This window comes from Phyllostomus hastatus, unplaced genomic scaffold (genome assembly GCF_019186645.2).
Source record: "Phyllostomus hastatus isolate PE091 unplaced genomic scaffold, TTU_PhHast_1.1 phas_scaffold_55, whole genome shotgun sequence".
Taxonomy (NCBI): domain Eukaryota; kingdom Metazoa; phylum Chordata; class Mammalia; order Chiroptera; family Phyllostomidae; genus Phyllostomus; species Phyllostomus hastatus.
The window spans coordinates 7409909-7430805 of NW_025334035.1; the positions used below are offsets into that span (position 1 = coordinate 7409909).

The 20897-nt window shown below is 43.0% G+C and overlaps 1 protein-coding gene across 2 annotated transcripts in view; it reads left to right on the forward strand.

Moving 5' to 3' along the window:
- The window catches only part of DNAH9 (dynein axonemal heavy chain 9), a 336893-nt gene that overhangs the window by 113124 nt on the left and 202872 nt on the right, over positions 1 to 20897 (forward strand). For both annotated transcript variants that reach the window (XM_045824289.1, XM_045824290.1), the window contains exons 29-31: positions 9668 to 9825; positions 12317 to 12455; positions 16484 to 16771. In XM_045824289.1, coding sequence (XP_045680245.1) covers positions 9668 to 9825; positions 12317 to 12455; positions 16484 to 16771 — 585 coding nt within the window. The remainder of the gene's footprint in view (positions 1 to 9667; positions 9826 to 12316; positions 12456 to 16483; positions 16772 to 20897) is intronic.

A 20897-nucleotide genomic window follows, 5' to 3' on the forward strand; every position in this document is an offset into this window, starting at 1 on the left:
TAGTCTTCCTACCTCTTGCATTTGGCAGCCAGATGGTGATCCCATTTGCTGATTCTTTCCAGATTGTTTCCTGGCGAAGCCCCTGAAAGGTACAAAAATGTTGGGCTCTTCCCTTATTCCCAGTGGTGATACATGGTTTTCCCTTTCCTTAGACTTGTTTAATTCATTAGGGGTTAGTAGAGGAAGGCAGTCAAATTGCTGGCCTGAACACTCCACCTGAAAGCCCTTTAGTCTTCTGGTTCAGGGGCTGACTGTGTGCATTTCTGTGCTGTCAAGTCAGAGCCTAAAACTGACTCTGGGGGTACTATTTCCACTTTGGAAACTGGCAAATCCTTCAAGTCAGGGCATTTTTGTTTTCTTGGAGAGCAAGTTGTTAAACATTTACCATCATGCCTCTTCCTTGCAGGAATGTAAGGTCAGTGTTGCCAGATCTTTTAAACTATACAGAAGCTGAACGTCTATATTTTTATTTTTTAATTTAAAAAGATTTTATTTATTTATTTTTAGAGAGAGGGGAAGGGAGGGAGAAAGAGAGGAAGAGAAACATCAATGTGCGAGAGATACATCAGCCAGTTGCCACTTGCATGCCCCCTACTGGGGACCTTGCCCTAACCCAGGCATGTGCCCTGACTGGGAATCCAACAAATGCTCTTTCAGTTTGCAAGCCAGCACTCAACCCATTGAGCCACACCAGGCAGGGCATATATTTTTATTTGTTTTTTTTTTAATTCTAGATTTCAATAAGTTGGCAACTTATTTGTTTAAAAAAAAACAGAAAAAAATCCCTGAGCCTGACAAATGAAACATATTATGCAGGCTGCATTCACCTCTGCATGGTGACTTCACAACTTCAAATGAGGAATGACACCCAATAAGGTCTTTTTTAATTTGGGGTATAGTCCATTTAAGAGTACAAGTGGAGTAAAACAAGTAAAATAAACCTTTGTCAGACTACTAATTCTAGGCCAAGAATGATTCTGAAAATCGGGAGATAAACAAATACTTTTCATTTCTGTGGATATTGCAGTTAAGGACCCATAATTATACGTGTACCTGGAGTTTTTCTCCTTTCTTTCACTGTACTTCTCAGGTGGCTGAGGTCTTGCTTCATCTGTTTATTCCCTGCCCACTCTCCTCTGCTGTTTCTACCCACCTTTATGTGCACCTCTTTCCTCTTTGCTTTTATGATTGTCTGCTCCCTCCCTCCTGTCAGCTTGCTGCAGATTTCAGAGGGCACTTTTTATTCTCATCTGCCAGGTCACACTGCTGTGACTGCCCTCATTAAATCCAGGATAATTCGTCAGGACCCGCTGTCCCTATATGTCCCAGGGCAGCTCTCAGTGCTGCGGAAGGATGTGTGCCAAAGGGCTGTCAGGGCAAGTCAGTCCAGCACCAGCATAGAGCCCATCTTGTGCTCCACAGATTGTGTACAAGTGGGACTTTAGAAGAAACAGCTTATTGAAGAGTGGGGTTAGCAAAGCGAGGGGGTGGGGAAGCAGACTGCCAGGGCTCAATTCTGGCTCTGCCACTTACTAGCTGTGTCACCTTAGGTACATGTCTCAAGTTCCACATCTGCAAAGGGGGTTAATAACTGTAGGTACTTTGCAGATAATAATTATTATATCTTTATACTTGTAATAATTACTACATGAATTTCTATGTGTAAAGCACATAAAGCAGAGCACTACTGACAGTAGGCACTCAATAAATGTTAGTCTCCCATATGACGATGATGTTGAAGAGGATGGGAAAGTTGTTGTTGGTGGTGGTGATGGTGATGATGTTAGTGGTGATGATGATGATGGTGGTGCTGGTGATGGTTGGTGAAGATTGTGTCATTATTACCTGAACTCTGTAGTAAATGGGTTGAAAGAAAGCGGAAGGCTGGGACACATCGGCACAGGGACAGAAGGTCCACACTCTGGTCCCTTAGTATTCCCTACACTTTTCATTCCTTATCAACTGTCCCAGCCTTGGCTGTCTTACCAAACTTAACAATTTTCCAACTGATAAGGCAATGAGGCCCAAAATCATTGTTCCTAATGGATAATAGATACTGTGAATTTGCCTTATTTTGAAATTTTCCAACATGAGATCAGTAATGGATTCTCCAAGATCCATTCCCTATTGCTTCTGGAATTAAATGAAATAAGGTCAACCTGGAGTTCCACGATGCTCTCACACTCCAGTCTATGAGCACATCCATAGGACACCCTCTCCAGAAAGTGGTCTGACAACAGACTAGGAAAAATCTGAAGTGTTAACATTTAAAATCACATGCCCACCCAAGGGGAAAATTGCTTTTAATTATTCACACAGTGATCCAGGCTGGCATATTGGTTCAGAAGCCATACCAGCTGTGACACTTTCTCCCTTGCCTTCCTTCTGCTTCTCTGCCTTTCTCCTCTCTGCTCCTCACGCATATGGGTTCCTCTACCCAGTAACTTCTACAAACATGAGTGTGCTTCATTGTCCTTGTAGGTGGATGTTTTCATGTGTCTGTCAGGTTGGTCAAGCACAACTGCATATCCAATTAGGATGGACATGTGTAGCAATTCCAAGAGCAACTACTCTGCTGTTTTTTAAGTGTGTATAACACATTACAGTGCTTACTTTCTTTCAGAGTTTTGCCATCACTGTTGCAATCAACTCACTAGGCCTTGCACTATCTGAGCCCCAGGGACACTCACTGCTTCCAGCTCCTAGTCCCTTCCGCATTCTTTGGCCAAGCATCCCTGTCTCCCCCTCCCTTCCAAGGTAGGAAGTAGCTAGAAGCAGCAAATCACCATAGCAGTGTTCCAAGTACTCAAGATGCTGAACAAACCCTGTAGTCTCAGAACCAAGGGAGCTTCCCATGTAACACCCTTCACTGAGGAGCTTAAGGTTTAAGGGAAAAACACACAAGTATAAAAAAATACAAAAAGCAGCCCTGCCTGATGTGACTTAGTAAATTGAGTGCCAGCCTGCAAACCAAAGGGTCAACAGTTCGATTCCTGGTCAGGGCACATGCCTGTTTAGGGTGCCCAGTCCCCAGTAGGGGGTGTGAGAGAGGCAACCACACATTGATGTTTCTCTTCCTCTCTTTCTCCCTCCCTTCCCCCTCTCTAAAAATAAATAAATAAAATATTTTAAAAAATGTAAAAAGTGATGAGTGGGTTGCACTTCCTGAAGGCAACAGACTCCAATCTGCCATCGGAGAGAGAAGTGTGGAATGAGCCAAACAGGATTTTAATAACACATGGCATTTTAGAGGAAAGGCTGGAAAAGAGATTGACCATAGGGGGCCACAGAATGGCCTGCTTTCCTGGAACGAAAAGGGCAAAGTAGAAGGGTGTGAAGGAAAAGCTGAGGGGATTCATGAAGCAGAGCTAGCTGATAGCCTCCTTAAAATGCGTCACCTGCAGAGAGCTAGTGTGACTTTAATACTTCATGAGTCTGTCTGATGCAGGCCCTCACCTGGGGCGGGGGGATATGAGGGCGGGACTCTTCAAGTCCCCAGACTCAGGCGAGCACATAGAGCTTGTACAAATAACAGGACTGACCACTGAAATCAGAGCTGGCCTGCAATAGAGAGGAGTATGAACCTATTTATCTATCTAAAATATAAGGCAGAACACAAGGTCTACTAGAGAGGTGCAGTTAAAGGCCACAGAGACTGGAAAGAGAAAGTGAACCCATCTGGTTGAGGGGCAGTTATGGTCATGAAATGGGTAGGGCAGTGTGGGAAGCACAGTTAATTGGCCACCAGATGTTCTGGGAGTGGACAGTCAAATGGCGTCATCTAGCTTCATGCTACTGCAGCTGTGGACCAATAGTGTCAGCATTTCCCGGGAACTTGTTAGCAATGTACACTTTCAAAACCACTGGAGCTGCCGAAATAGAACCTGCATTTTCACAAGGTCCCAGGGATTTGTACACACAACAGAGTTGGGGACGTGCTGCTCTGGCACAGCAATCTCAACCCTGGATGCACAGAGCTGCCTGGGCGCATCTGAAAACCATGATGCCTAAACACAGCCTCCACCCCCTAGGATCTGACTTCATTGGCCTGGAGCAGGGCCTGGGCATCCAATTTTATTTTTAAAAATTCCCTACATGGTTCTCACATTTGGCAAACTTTGAAAACCAGAGTGGAGAGGAAGATTGGCAAGCAAGGAAAACACTGGGAGGAGTGTGGGGCTGGGTTCACATCAAGACCCATAGGATGGATCCTTGGCTGGTCCAGATTGAGGGTGCAGGGACAGGTCCCCTCCATGGCAGGCAGGCAGGCAGAAGGGAATGGAGGACTCAGGCTCATCTGTGGGAGGGGGGTCAGTCTGCAGCTGTGAGTGGGGACAGTGGGCAGCAGAGAGTATGAGTAGAAATTCAAGAACTGACTGGGCTACAGTGGTTCTTGAACTCCACTTGGATCCAGATCACCTTGGTAGGCTTGTTAAAACACCCTGTTGGATATCTCCCCCAGAATTTCTGATTTCGTCAGTCTGGGGCGGGGCCAAGAATTTCCATAAGAACTTGGCAGGACCCAGGGATACCAGCTGTGGAGTGGTGGACAAATACCTGCATCGTTTGGGCCTCAGTTTCCCCTTTGGTACAATGTTTGGTCCAGATCAGGGTTCCTCGGCATGGGCACTGTTAATGTCTTGGGCCTGACAATTCTCTGCTGTGAGGATCTGTCCTGTGCATTCTATGATGATTAGCAGCACCCCTGGTGTCTCCCCACTAGTATCCTGAGACTTTGCCAAATGTTCCCCAGGGAGCACAGGTGCAAAATCACCGCAGCTGAGAACACCAGTTTCTGCCTAGCTGCCCATTTCCTTTCTTTCTTTTTTTAAAAATATGTTTTATTGATTATGCTATTACAGTTGTCCCATTTCCCTCCTTCACTCCCCTCCACACTGCACACCCCCTCCCACCCATATTGCCCCCCTTTAGTTCATGTCCATGTGTCATACTTGTAAGTTCTTTAGCTTCTACATTTCCCAAAAATAGCTTCTATTTTCTACCTACCTTCTATGCTACTTATTCTTTGTACCTTCTCCCCCTCTCTCCTCCTCCCACTCCCCTGTTGCTAACCCTCCATGTGATCTCCATTTCTGTGTTTCTGTTCCAGTTCTAGTTGTTTGCTTAGTTTGCTTTTGTTTTAGGTGTGGTTGTTAATGATTGTGAGTTTGCTGTCATTTTACTGTTCATGTTTTTTGTCTTCTTTTTCTTAGATAAGTCCCTTTAACATTTCATATAATAAGGGCTTGGTGATGATGAACTCCTTTAACTTGACCTTATCCGAGAAGCACTTTATCTGCTCTTCCATTCTAAATGAAAGCTTTGCTGGATGGAGCAATCTTGGATGTAGGTCCTTGCCTTTCATAATTTGGAATACTTCTTTCTAGCTCCTTCTTGCCTGCAAAGTCTCTTTTGAGAAATCAGGTGACAGTCTGATGGGAACTCCTTTGTAGGTAACTGTCTCCTTATCTCTTACTGCTTCTAGGATCCTCTCCTTCATTTTTACCTTGGCTAATGTAATTATGATGTGCCTTGGTGTGTTCCTCCTTGGGTCCAACTCCTTTGGGACTCTGAGCTTCCTGGACTTCCTGGAAGTCTATTTCCTTCGCTAGATTGGGGAAGTTCTCCTTTATTTGAGTGTTCAAATAAGTTTTCCACTTGTTGCTCTTCCTCTTCTTCTTCTGGTACCCCTATAATTTGGATGTTGGAATGTTTAAAGATGTCCTGGAGGTTCCTAAACCTCTCCTCATTTTTTTGAATTCTTGTTTCTTCATTCTGTTCCAGTTGATTGTTTATTTCTTCCTTCTGCTCCAAATTGTTGATTTGAGTCCCAGTTTCCTTCCCATCACTATTGGCTCCCTGTACATTTTTCTTTATTTCACTTAGTGCATCCTTCATTTTTTCATCTAATTTGTGACCAAATTCAACCAATTCTGTGAACATCCTGATTACCAGTGTTTTGAACTGTGCATCTGGTAGGTTGTCTATCTCTTCATTGCTTAGTTGTATTTTTTCTGGAGCTTTGATCTGTTCTTTTATTTGGGCCATTTTTTTTTTCAGCATGGCTGTTACATAGTAAGGGGCAGAGCCTTAGGTATTCACCAGGGCAGGGCAACCCATGTCACTGGGTTTTGATGCTGTATGTGGGGGAGGGGTCTGAGAGGAAAAAAATGGCGCTTGCTCCACTCTCTGCAGGATTTCGGTCACTTTACCCACTTTCCACAAGCAAATTGGGCCCTTCTGGTGCTGATTCCCATGTGGGTGGGTTTGTATACATTCTAGGGCCCTGTGGGTCTCTCCAACAAACTCTCCTATGAAGTTGGGAGTTTCTCCTGCCGCTGCCTGAACCCCCACAGGTATTTTCAATCAGTGGTTTGAGGCTTTATTTGCCTGTGCTGGGGCCCTGGGTTGTGCAGTCCAATCTGCTCTCCAGTGGTTTCTCCTGGTTTATCTGCACGCAAATGTGGGACCGCCCGGTCCACCAGCTGCCTTGGATGCCGCACCCCATTTCACAATCTGCCACCTCACTGGGATCCATCAGCCACTGCTTTGCCACGAGTCCTGTCTGCCCGGCTGCCCAACTCCACCCCTCCTGCCAGTCTGGATGAATGTTTCTTCGTTAACTCCTTGGTTGTCAGACTTTATACAGTTTGGTTTTCTGTCAGTTCTAGTTGTTTTTTGTTTTTAAATTATTGTTGTCCTTCTTTTGGTTGTGTGAAAAGGCACAGTGTGTCTACCTATGCCTCCATCTTGGCCAGAAGTTTCCCATTTCTGTGTGTTTCATTTCATGGGTGCCAAAGGCACCTCTTCTTACTTTGTGGAAGCTGACACCTCTACATTATAACAAACTTGATTATTTTCAGAGAAAAACAAATTCCTCTGAAAATGTACATACTGGGGTGGGCCAACACAGGTTCACAGTTGTTTGCATGGAAAAGGGCATGCTGGTTATGATTGTTGCAGTAGCTTTAATAACTCTGTGTTTCAAGTACTTGCAACTGTATGCCCGGTCCTGCCCACCCCTGTGCCCCTTGTGGGGAAAGCATTGGGGGAAGTGGCTGAAAGTGGTACTTTGGCACCAGATTGCCTGGTTTTTAACTCAGGTCGCCCTGCTTACCAACTGTGCAGATTTCTTTTAACTTTTTATTTTGAACAGACTTTAAAATTATAAAAAAGTTCCAAAAATAGTACAGAGTTTCCACATATCCTTCCCTTGGCCTCCTCTATGTCAACGTCTTAGGTAATATAATACAATTTCTTAACTGCCTTCTGCCTCAGTTTTCTCATCTATAAAACTAGGACCTGCCTACCTCCTATAGCTGTTAAGAGGACTGAATGGGATAATTCATGTAAAATACTCAGAATAGCACCTGGCACATATCAAGTGCTCAGTGAACGTCAGTGATTATTTCATTGTTATTCCCTGTGACTTTAAAATCTCCAAAAACAATGAGTGTTTAGTGGAGAAACAGACCCCTTACATATCATATCGGTCAGTGCCCTCCTGTGTGTCCACCTCCACCTGGCTGAGCTCACAGGTTAATCCACACAATCCTGTCCACCTGCTTCTCCCTCCCCTGACATCCTGAAGGGAATCCTGGATCCTGACCACTGTTGTTACCTTCCAGGGACTTGTTCCAGGGTCTCAGCTGCTGTGAATGCAGTGAAGAAATGCCAGTAGAGTCCTCCTGTTCTAAGCAGCCAGGCTAGCAGAACCTGTTATTAGCACCGATGCTTCAGCTTCAGGGTTACCTGCATCCTTGAGTCTGCTCAACACTCTCCCTCAGGGCCCCCTACAGAATTTACACAAAAGCACAGATGCCTCCAATCAACAGTGCAGCATCAATTCTTGCTGAGCTTGAGGTTTCTGGGCCTGGTGTTGCCAGAGGGAATGTTGAATCAGAGGAAACAGCAGAAAAGGTCCTGGGCTCTTGCTTTTGCCTCCACACAGAGGTGTCAGAGCAATTTGTAAATGGTGATTAAGCTCACCTCCCCACTCCATAACAATGTGAGTGCTCAGTATATCATGTAGATGGAAGGACTGGGGCCTAAGGAGAGAACCCAACCTTTACACTCCCACAGCTTGCAGGGTGATGAGAGGCTACTTGGCAGCACTGTACTGTGAGTACCTGAGAACCAGCAGAACTTGATCTGTTCACCTGCCTGCTGGGAGCTAGAGGTTCAGTCTAAACTAATTGCTGGGAGCTCAAATGTATTCAGTCATTAGAGCTTCACTTTGGGAAAGGAGCTGAATCCTAATTGTAGAACTGTCATGCATTCTGGCAAATGCTGCCTTCCAGGCACTGGAGAGAGCCTTGACCAGTCTCTCCCCCTCTCTCTCTCTCTCTCTCTCTCTCTCTCTCTCTCTCTCTCTCTCACACACACACACACACACACACACACATACATATACACACACACCTCTGCAGCCCAAGCCCCACTGACCCCTTGGTTGGCTATTCTAAACTCTCTGAACATAGCTGCCATGCTTGGGGCTCATTCAGAAGCCCTGGCACTGGGCCCAGCTTTCAAGTGTGGCTTTCAAAACCCTGAGAGGCTAGGAATACTTACTCAGAGACACTCCAGGGCCTGGCTGAACAAGTGTGCCCCTTTTGTCTCCCCTCCTTTTGTTGCATGTCATGTTTGCACACTTTTTTCCCCACAGCACCAAGTATGAAAATAAATGGCTGAATTTCATTTCTGTCTCTTCCCTCTGCTAGTAAGAGTGATTTAGAATGGAGATCTGACCAGGCCAGTCTTCAGCTCAAATTCCCTGTCGTTCCATACCACAATTAAGAAAAAGTCTGATCTCTGTAGAAAGGCACCAATACCACATGGGGACTCAGGCATGGCCCAATTGTGCTGCTGTGGCTCTTCCCTCTCCTCATCAGACAGGACCCTCCACGTATGCAGAAGTTGTCCAGGTTTAGCGCAGTCTGTTCTGGAGATTCAGGGTAGTGAGGGGCTGTGAGGAGTTAAAACAAATGAGGAACACAGCCGTGATGGTGACAAGCATACACATATTAACTATTCCCATGTCAGCTGCTGTTTGTGAGTGTTTCCTGTATGCTAAACTCTGTATGACTCTCTTTAATTTAATCCTGAGAACAAACCCGGGAGGTTGGTAGCAGTGTTCTTTGCATCACAGAGGCTAAGAGGCAGGCTCCAGACAGAGTTCAGTTGCCTATTTCAAATCCAGACGTTACCACTGAGCCGCTGTGTGAGGTTGGGCAAACGACTCCACCTATCAATGCTTCCGTTTCATCCCAGACAAATGAGGATGATGGCATTAAAGTGCACCCCTCGAAGGGTGGTGGTGAGGAGCAAATCAGTTAATACAGAAAAAGTGCTCGGAACAGTGTCCAGCATGTGGTGAGTTTTATTACACTGGGCGACTGCAGAGGGGACCAATGCTCACAGAGAGGTAACTCTTGTTTGTGGTCTCTCACAGCCTCCTGCCACTGGGTTGTAAATATGGATATTTGCAGTTTCTTTTAGACACACACCCAGTGCCCATCAGTCAAGGGCCCAGGCCTTGGCCATTGTGCCTGTCCCTCAGCGAAAGGGGCCACAGAGCAACCGTCTGTGTGGTGTGTGCTTTCCCAGCTCTTGCTATCACTGACACTGAAACTCAGCAGAGGCGTTTTTCCATTGACTTGTTCACCAGGTCAAAAGCATTCAAGATGCAATTCGAGATAAGAAGCAGCAATTCAACTTCCTTGGGGAAGAGATTAGCCTGAATCCTTCTGTGGGCATCTTCATCACCATGAACCCTGGCTACGCTGGCCGCACGGAGCTGCCGGAGAACCTGAAGGCTCTCTTCAGGTGAGCATTGGCCCCGCCCCATGTGAGTGCCCCAAAGGGAAGCTTCTTTTATTTTTCTGCTGGAAAGGTGTGACCTATGAATTAGAGGACATTTTGAACATATAGAAAAGTAGATTTTTTTAAAAAAAAACCTGTAATGTCATCACCAGTAAGATGGTTTTTTGCTTGTGGCCTGTTTTTCTTTATGTGCATATTTTAAAGCCATATATTTGTAGCCTTCATTTGTTGTCTATACAGAGTTTGATATTGTTTCTTTTTCATTTCATAGTCTATCATAACCATATCATAGTTTCCTCTGTTAGATACTCTTAATAAATCTCATTTCATGACTGCATTTTATTCTATCAAGTACATGGTCCATGTGAAATTCACTACTCCTCATAGTTAAATATTAAGACTATTTCTAACATTTAAAATGTTTATGCATAATGTTATAATACACATCTTTGTAAATGTCTTTTTTTCTATATGCATGATTATTTTCTTTGGCTAACTTCCCAGAAGTGGAATCACTGAGTTAAGAGGGAGGAACATTTTTAAGGCTTTTGATACCACATTGCTAAATTGCTTTCTAAAAAGAGACATGCCAAGTTACATTCCTAATAGCAATGCATGGGAATACTTATTTTTACTTTTGCCAGTGATGGATAGTAGCATGTTTTAAAATCTTCCTTATTTTGACAAGAAAACACAAATGCCTATCCTAGCGGGACCTGGAATCTCCACTCTTTTTTCAGAAAAGAGCCCAACAAAGAGCAACTTGAAAGATGCTTCGTGGCATCTCATGGTCCTCCCACTGGATGGTTACCCAGGAGCAAGGCTGGGGGAGCTGTGATGAATTTGTCTGGCTTGGCTCTGGATGTGAGGGCATAAGCAGCCACAGGGAAGCTCCCTGGGTACCCAAGACCCTCATGTCTAAACTGCCTCAGGGCTGGCAAATTCCTGTCTCATGGGAGCGAGAGCAGGTAGGTATCTCCTCCTTCAGCCAGGTCCCCACTTCAGCCAAGAGCTTTTGAGAATTTCAGCAGGCTGTCTAAACTGGCACCATTGAACACCCTGCTGTTTTCTAGTTGTTCACACAGAGTACTTAATAAACAAGCCTGTGTCACAAATGATAATGGAGCTGGGTTATCCCCATGATACGAATTAGTCCTCATATTTCCCCCTGAATTTAAACAGAACATATATCCATGGAAAATCAGGGTGAGGGGGACTGAAGAATATTTGTAAAAGTAATAAATACAAACATGATTTACATTTAATTCTCAGAAAAAAACATGTGGGGAGATACTATTGGTACAATAAGAAAACAGATGGATTCAGCAAACTGCTCAAGGTAGTAACCCTAGTTACTGTGGTTAGCTAGTAACCCAGCTGTAAGCACCAGAACTGCAGTTTGAACCCAGGCCTTCTGGCTCCAGACTCTCTTCTCCTCGCCAGAGCAGTCCTCCCATCCAAAGATAATCAGTGTAACCATTTGGCATTCTTCCTCCCAGTGTTTTGTGTGTGGAATGTGTATTCTTTTTCAAAGTTGGGATCAGACTTACATAGTTTAGTATCCTGCCTTTATTGGTTAACGTCTCCCTGGGTCATTAACTAGTTTTTTTCTTTTACACATTATCTACCACAGCGATATCACATTCCATAGTGTGGATATATATTTAACTTTATTTCATATTGCAAAATAGTTTTGAGTTGCTAAGCATTTTGTTGCTCCTTTGACTTTGAATGTCATGAATAATTTGAAGGAAAAAGGTACTTGAATGAAATGTTTTTGAAAATTTTGTATCAGTGTAGGAAAAATGCAGTTAAAGATTGTAACAACCCTGTGCTCCTATTAAATACCTAATAAATAATTTTTAAAATAAGTAATTTTAAAATAAAATGTTTCTAGAGTCAGGGGGGGGAAAGCAAAGTAAATTCTCCTACAGAGACAAAAAGCCACTTCTGCATTCTCATGTATGCCGGTTTGGGACAAGGTAAGGTTAATAAGTACTTACTTTAACCCTCAGCATTAAGTACAAACATTTATATTTGTATGCAGGTAAGTGCAAAATAAGCCCTTCATGTCTAGGCTTAGAAGAGAGATACGTGATCAGGATGAGAAACAGAGAGATCCTCAGTTTCCTATAGACACCAAGAGGGACTCAGTTCCTCAACCTCAGCCCCTCACCTGTTCTACACAACTTGCTTTACTAATCTGCATCTTGTGTAAAGGTACTAGACTCAAGTTACAAGACTTGAGTTGTAGCCTCAAACTCTGCCCATGTCTACTAACATCATCCATCAACTTGGGGAAGAGGGTTCACTTCCTTTATCCTTAGTTCATGCAACTTTCAGTTGGAGGTCTTAGAGGAAACCACCACAAAGGTCTAGGATTTACATTCACCAGTGCCTCCATCTGTGATCTCAGCTGGTGCCTCCTGCCTTAGGCACTCCCCTTCAACTATGCAGTAAGGAACTGTCTCACCCTTTGTCTCCCTGTGCACAGGCCCTGCGCGATGGTGGTTCCAGACTTTGAATTGATCTGTGAGATCATGCTGGTGGCGGAAGGATTCATTGAAGCCCGGTCATTAGCCAGGAAGTTCATCACCCTTTACCAGTTGTGCAAAGAGCTTCTCTCCAAACAGGTACACTCCCTAGTTAAACCAGAAATTCTGTCGTGTGACTGCTGAAGCTCTGGATGGATTCCAGGGTTAGTGTATTAGGGAAGTTATTAGAGACTTCTAGAGTCGCTGTGCCCATAAGCTTATTAAAAGTTCTGAGCACTTCTATAATTAAGATCTGTGTCCATTTTCTTAGCCCAACATTTTAAAAATTTGACCACAGAGCTCCCATTTTTAATTGAATGTGTGGCAACACCTCATAGATCAGCAGTATCCTATGAGACACATGGCAGCAGCTGAGAAAAACCTTTAGAGTGTATTGTCTTCTGCTGAAGGGAATTGAGAGGGACAGAGGGTAGAGGAGAGAAAGCTGGGCACTAAGGAACCCCTAGCTTCTCACTGCTGCTTGGCCTTAAATGGGGGTCCTGCCTAGGGAAGATCCCTTCACAGAAATAACTCCTTAAAACATGATCAAGAACCTCCAATGCTGGTGTCTTAGATAGAGAATTTCTTGGTGGCCATCAGCACTTCCCTTTGGGGAATCTCTTACTTGGATCATCTTTGTTGCCAAAACATGAGCTCTCTCAGCCCTGAGAAACTTGTCCAAGATGGATTAAAAAGCCTCTCCTAATTTCCTCACCCTTCCCAGGCCCCTTGTTCATCACATCCTCTCTCCAGGTTCTCTGCTGCCAGTGACTTCCAGGCCAGTGACTTACTTTCATAACCACAACCCTAACCTCTCTTTTGCACACTGAACCTGTATATTCAATGGTCTATACCACAGTTCCCCCACATGTCTAAAAAGCACCTCCAGGTCAGCATCTAAAGTTGATATTCCTATCAGCCTCCCCCTACTTTGGCATTTCTCCTTTCAGTAGTCACCATTTACCCACTTGCTAGTTCTGGAACCTTGGGAGTTATCCCTGATAACCTTCCTCTACCTCAGCCCTCTGTCTCATCATGAGGGAACTGTTGCTCATTCTACCCTCTGCATCTCTCTCAAACATGTTATTTTCTTTCTAAGACTTTAGTTCCAATCACACGTCTCTTGCTTAAACTTTTAGAACTAGTTTTTCCACTTCTATTCTAGTCCCTTGAATTCATTCTTTAGCCAATAGCTAGAGTGATTCACTTAAAAATGCTCCTCAGTGTTAGAATAAAGACCAATATACTTATCACTCTCCATAAGAGACTTGCATGGAGCTCTGTCTCTTGCAAACTTCCACAGCTTCACTCCACAGCCTTCTCCATATTGTACTTGCTGTATCTACATTGGTTTCTTTGAGTTTGGTGTGCAGTGAAGACAAAGAAGATAGTGGCAGTACTTGAGCTTAGGACCACACTGCCCTGAAGAAGCAATAATAAAAAGGACCTGAGGAAGTAGAATTCAGTCAAGCACAGATGAGAGAGAAATATAGTCAAGGCCAGAGGAACTCCTGTTCCACAGGCTCAGGGGAGGGAAGACAGGCAGCTTCAAGTATAGTCACCATGTCTATTGTCTTCATGGCATACTGAATTGTCCTTTACAGCATGTATCACAAAACAATCTGCTATGAAGCAAGTAGTAGAGCTGGGATTTGAACCTAGGTCTGTCTCAGTTCAGACTCTGTGCTCTAAACTGCACATTCCACCACTTCCCCCACCATGCTGTTTGGAGGCCTGATGTCAGCAGTATGGTCTACTCTTCCCAGAATCTATCATAGTGACCAATGGGTTCCACATTTAACAAAATATTTTTCACATTCAATTTTATATTAGTTTCAGGTATATAGCATATTGTTGTACATTTGTAACTTGGAAAGTGATCCCCAATAAATCTTACACCCACCCTACACCATGTGTGGTTATTACAATTAGATTGACTATATTCTATAAGCTGTACTTTACATCCCTGTGACTAATTTGTAATTGTAACTGTCAATTTGCACCTCTTAAGCCTTGTACCTTTTTAACCCAGTCCCTAATTCCTCTCCCCCTCCCAATCTGGCAACCATCAGTTTGTTCTTGGTATCTATGAGGTTGTTTCTGTCTTGCTTGTTTATTTTGTTTTTTAGATTCCATGTATAAGTGAAATCATATGCTTTTTGCCTTTCTCAGATTTATTTCACATAGTATAATACTCTCTAGGTCCATCTGTGCTGTTGCAAATGATAAGATTTAATTCTTTTTTATGGCCATGAAATATTTCATTATATATACATACCACTTCTTTATCCATTTGTCTCTTGATTAGATTATTTAATACATTTTCATTAAAATTATTTTGATAGGTACATAGTTATTGCCATTTTATTGTTTTCTGATTTTTGTGTGTTCTTTTCTGTTCCTTTCCTATTTTCTTACTCTCTTTTGTTCTATGTTGATGACTTTCTGTAGTGTTGTGTTTGGACTCCTTTCTCTTTATTTCTTGTACATTTCTTGTAGATTTTTGTTTTCCAGTTACTATGTGCTTCACATATACCAAGCTATGTGTATAAGAAGTCTACTTTAAGTTGATGGCAATTAAGTTTCAATACATTCTAAAATCACTGTCATTATTACTCACCCACTCTATGTGTTTTTGTTATTAATTTTTATTTATTTTATGTGTATGCTTGTGTGTATCCTTCAGTTTACTGTTATGATTACACATGATCTTCATGATCTTCCTACTTTTTTGTATTTTAATCTTTGTGCTACCTTTTAGTGTTGTTTGATCCACTGCTTTTATTGTGTGTTTGCCTTTGTCAGTGAAATTTTTTTCTTTGTGCTATTTTCTAATTCATGTCTTTATTTCTTTGCTTAAAGAAAACATTCCTTATAATACTGATTTCAGGGGGTGAACTCTGTCAGCTTTTTCTTATCTAGGAAAACTCTTTATCTCTCCTTCAAATCTAAATGATAGTTTTGCTGAGTACAGTAATTTTGGTTGTAAGTTTTATTTTTCATTACTTTGAATATTTCACACCAATCTGTTCTGGCCTGCAAAGCTTCTATTGAGAAATCAGCTAACAATCTGTGGTAACCCCCTTGTAGGTAACTAAATGCTTTTCTCTTGCTGCTTTTAAGAGTTTTTCTTTGGCCCTGGCCAGGTGGCTCAGTTGGTTGGAGTGTTGTCCCATACACCAAAAGGTTGCAGGTTCAATTCTCAGTCAAGACACATACCTAGTTTGTGGGTTTGATCCCCTCTTGGAGCAGGGAGGCAACCAATCAATGTTTCTATCTCACATCAGTCTATTTATTAGATTTCACATATGAGTGAAATCATATGGTAATTGTCTTTCTCTGACTGGCTTATTTCACCTAGTATAATGTTCTCTAGGTTCATCCATCCTGTCACAAATGGCAATATTTTCTTCTGCTTCTTCTTCTTCTTCTTTACAGCCAAATGGTATCCATTGTATAAATGTACCATAGCTTTTTTTATCCACTTGTCTACTGATGGACAGTTAGGCTGCTTCCAATCGGTGTGGGACTACTCCATTTCTCATCTCCATCACTCCTATCTGTCAGGAACTGGCTTCTTTGTATCCTTAGCTATTACTTCTGTTCATTGAGCTTTTAAGTGGTTCTTGAGGGTGCCTGTTCTATAATTTAGTTGTAATTTTGATGTTGTCATGGGGGGAGGCAAGCACAGGGTTTACCTACTCTGCCATCTTAACCAGAAGTGACCAAATTTTTAAGAATCTATTTTAACTCCTTTTCTCAAAGGGTTTGAAGGCCTCCCAAGTACAGCATGTAAGGTCAGTCCCAGTAGTTTCCAAGAGCTACCATTGATGTACAAGAGGTAGCTGGATAGGTTTGGAGTGGTTCTGCTTAATCTTCCTAGCACCAGTTCCCTATATGTTCTGTGTCTGCTTTGTTGTCATTACAACTAGAAAAATAACTGATGCCAGACCAGAAACCAAGATCCTGAGACTACCACCTCTTACGTCATTCTTTGCAGTGCTTCTGCCTTGGCCTCAAAATGACCTAGTCCTAATGTACTCTCTATAATTTTGCAGACACTAGCCTGAGCATATGGTGCTCTGCTTCCCAGCTGCTCCAGTCTAACCCTTGCTGCCCTCCCTCAGGATCACTATGACTGGGGCCTGCGGGCCATCAAGTCTGTGCTGGTGGTGGCTGGATCTCTAAAGCGAGGAGACCCTGACAGGCCTGAGGACCAAGTCCTGATGCGCTCCCTGCGAGATTTCAACATTTCCAAGATAGTGACTGATGACATGCCAGTGTTCATGGGCCTGATTGGGGACCTCTTCCCCACCCTGGATGTCCCTCGGAGGAGAGACCTCAACTTCGAAGCTTTGGTTAAGAATGCAGTAGTGGAGCTGAAGCTCCAGGCTGAGGACAACTTTGTGCTGAAGGTACATTTTTCTTGCAAAATTTGTCTCCTAATTCTTTATTTAGACAATGCGTTATACTTCCTCCTTAATCCAAAGGGTTGCTTTAGTTGTACAGATATTTGTCTACTTTGTAATAACTCAGTTCATTTCAACAGTTCTTTTTCTTTAAAGATTTTATTTATTTATTTTTAGAGAGGGAAGGGAGGGAGATAGAGAGAGAGAGAGAAAGAAACATCAATGTGCAGTTGCTGGGGCTTATGGCCTGCAACCCAGGCATGTACACTGGCTGGGAATCGAACCTGGGACACTTTGGTTCCCAGCCCACACTCAGTCCACTGAGCTACGCCAGCCAGGGCTCATTTCAACAGTTCTTTACTGTGGCAGCCACTGTGTGCAATGCATGATGAGGAATAGAAAAGAGAGACAGGGCCCTGGCCAACAGGGAGTTCATGTTCAAATGGCAGAAATAAGACACAGTCTGCTCTGCCATGTGTTCCTTTAATGTGAATCATTTCAGACATGATTGTAGAGGAATGAAGTAGTATAATATGGAAGCCATGTGGGTTCACATACACTTTTCTGCTCTTATAAATATCTTGATGTAACTGGGGGCAGGCTTTTTACAATTAAAGAAAAATATCTTGAGGTGGTAGACAGAATAATTCTTTTTTTTTTAACTTTTTTTTTAAGATTTTATTTATTTATTTTTAGAGAGGGAAGGGAGGGAGATAGAGACAGAGAGAGAGAGAGATAGAGAGAGGGAGAGAGGGAGAGAGAAACATCAATGTGTGGTTGCTGGGGGTTATGCCTGCAACCCAGGAATGTACCCTGGCTGGGAATCGAACCTGGGACACTTTGGTTCCCAGCCCGCGTTCAATCCACTGAGCTACGCCAGCCAGGGACAGAATAATTCTAATCCACAGAATTTGTGACTGTGTTACATTACATGGCAAAGGGGGATTGAAGTTGTAGGTAGAATTAGGTCACTGTCATCTGACCTTGAGATGGGGAGATGATCCTGGTTTATTGTGTGCCCCAATATAATCACAATGACCTTTATAAGTGAAAGACTGAGGTAGGACCATGAGTGCCCGAGTGATACCAGGAAAGAAAGACTTAGCCAGCCACTGCAGATGTAGGAGGGGACCATGAGCCAGGCAACCATGTGACTGCCTCTAGAAGTTGGAAAAGGCAGGAAAATAGTTTCTACCCTAGAGCTTTCGGAAGGAACGAGCCCGGTCAATGCCTTGATTTGTGCCCAATGAGACCCACTTTGGACTTCTGACCATCAAACCAGTAAAATATTAAATTTGTGTTGTTTAAGTCTTTAAGTTTGCTGTATTTTGCTATAGCAGTAATAGACAATGAGTACATTTAGCCATAGATATAGGCTTTAAGAAAAAGGCCCTGAAACCTTAGTGCTAGTATAACTAGTTTTATTTATGGCCATAGGAACTATGGTAGTTTGTACTATTTTCTAGGAAGGCTCCAGGCAGGTAAAGACATTTCCCCATCTGTGAAAGCAGTAGATTAATGAAGAAGGCTCCATCTAGATCAGATCCTTAGTTGATTAGAATGGTCTTATTAGAAGTGAATCCAATTGCAAAAGAGCACAGGCCCCCAGATTTAAGGCTTCAGAGAATCAAGGGACATGAGATAGGGTAAAAACTCTGGTGATTTAATTGTGCTAGCATTTTCATTGGAATTAGGAGGCACTGTTAAGTTTTCAGGGATTGGAATACAAAATTCTGTACATTTTGAGTGGTGTCCCCTAATCCTGCTTTTCCATAAGCCTGTCATTTTTGCTGTGCAGTTTTGCAGAAAGTAACATTTTCAGGGTTCTGGGGTACAGATGCATGGATGGAAGTTTTTCTTCCTGTACAATAACATGTTGAAGAATCACATGAATATCACTTTAGATTTCACAGGGTTTTTATATTCTATATCACATTAGGTTTCCCCAAACCCTCAAGGCAGGTGACAGATAAGACATTTTACAGTAACTGGGATGGTGTTACTTTTCCAGGATATTTTACTAGGCTGTTTCACAAGATAAAAAGAGAAATGTAGGCTTGTGGGCAGGTCACTCCTGCTCCACTCCTGGAAGCGCTTCTGGCATACAATACTTTCAATAGTATAAATTAAGCCCTGACTATATATAAATAGAATTGCAAGTTGGTGTTTGATTTCATTTCTGGGTTTACATTTTACAGAAGAAAGTATCACCTGATCCTTTGCAGCAGAAATTATTTTGTGAGTTGACCCCTTCCTACTACCAAACTCTCACTTTTTAAGTTCAAAAATTAAGTATCTGAACTTAATTTTTGGTATTTTTAAAATTCTTGTTTATTCTATTACAGTTGTCCCATTTTTCCCCTTTTGCCCTCCTCTGTCCAGCCCACTCCCCCTCTCCAGCTCCCACAGTCCATCCCCACAGTCCATCCCCACACTGTTGTCTATGTTCATGGGTCATACATACATGTTCCTTGACTCCTCACTTCCCTTTCTTTCCACCACCCCCCTTTCCTCTGGCAGCTGTGAGGCTGTTCCATATTTCCATGTCTCTGATTCTGTTTTGCTGGTTAGTTTATTTTGTTTATTAGATTCCTCTTATAAGTGAGATCATATGATATTTGTTTCACCAACTGGCTTATTTCACTTAGCATAATAGTCTCCAGTTTCATCCATGCTGTCACAAAGGGTAAAAGTAGAGGTTGACAAAAAGACCTTCCAGGTAGAGGGAAGTGTCAGCAAAGGGGTAGATGGGGAAACAAAGATTGCACTAGCAGCAGCAAAAAGTCCAGTGTTGCTAGAGAAAAATGTATTGGAGGGGGTGGTGGTGGGGATTAGGCAACAGGACTCTAAAAGGTAATATGGAACCATGATACAAAGGGTTTGAATGCCAGGCTGAGGGGCTTCCTTTCAAAGAGTCTGATCACAAGAGGCACTGTCACCCCAGAGATGAGTTAAATTTGATGCGGTACACTGGGGCTGGTGTCTTAAATCAGAAGAATCCACATCTTACCAGACTCTGGCAGTCTGCTGAGCCGCTATGACCCTCCTTCCCCATTTTCTGCATTTTTCCTACTCAGAATTTTAGTCTTCCTTTCTCTTTATTTGTCAGTTGGCCCACATTCTGTATCCTCCCCTTCTTTTTCATAACCACTTTCTGCTCCTTGGGTAAGACAGATGCTCTCTATTAAAGGCTCTTGGAACAGATGATGTTTTCTACCAAGTTTTTATTAGAACTGTCCACTGAAACTTCTGAAGGTTAATCCATCAAAACCCCTAGAGAGTCTCTGGTTTGAGATGACATCCTGTGATCCCTTAAAAGTGATCATATAAATACAGTGCTTTTTTTTAAAAAAGAAAGAGGAATAAGTCCATTGAAGTGTGAAAACTAAGAAAGGGATAGTACAATAAATTTCTGGAAAAATGGAAAGAGGACAAAAGCAGGGTGATAGATCAAGCAGACCAGGAAGGGGATGCAGAATACACTTGGAAAGGGCTTAGGAGGAAGAGGGGTAGGAAGTGGCCATAACCTTGGAGAAACTCTGAACTTAGAGTTGGTAGTGAAGGAGGAGGGCAGGGATGAGAAGGAGAACTGAAAACAGCCAGAGGGGATCATTAAATCTGTTTATCCTATAATTTGCCACTTGGCTGGCTCCTCACACTCTTCTTCCAGCTCCCTGCACTATTCCCTGATTCCCAAGAACTCAGACTATGTGCAGCCAGGCATTTAACACACAGCCAAAAAGAAAAGTCAGGGGGAATTTAATAGCTCTGGGGAAATCGAAGACTACTACTCTTGGGGTACTAGTGCCCCCTTTAAAGTACTTTTCTTTTGTTTGGAGCCCCTTGGCCTGAAGGCCAGCCACCTGCTCACTCTGGTGAGTGAAAGGACAAGTGAAAGGACAAAGACAAAGCCCAAGGTCTGACCTTGTACACAGAGCTTCTTCTCAGTCCTCCCACCCTGATGAGAAACCTGTAAGTCAGCAGCAGACTGCACCCTTCCTAGCTCCTAGGAAATACAGTACAGCTCTTCATTTAACCTTGAGGCTCATCAGATACTGGGGAAAATCAGTAACATGAGAAACTCCGACCAATAGGCAGACAAGACAGGTAGATACACACCCAGTAACTGATT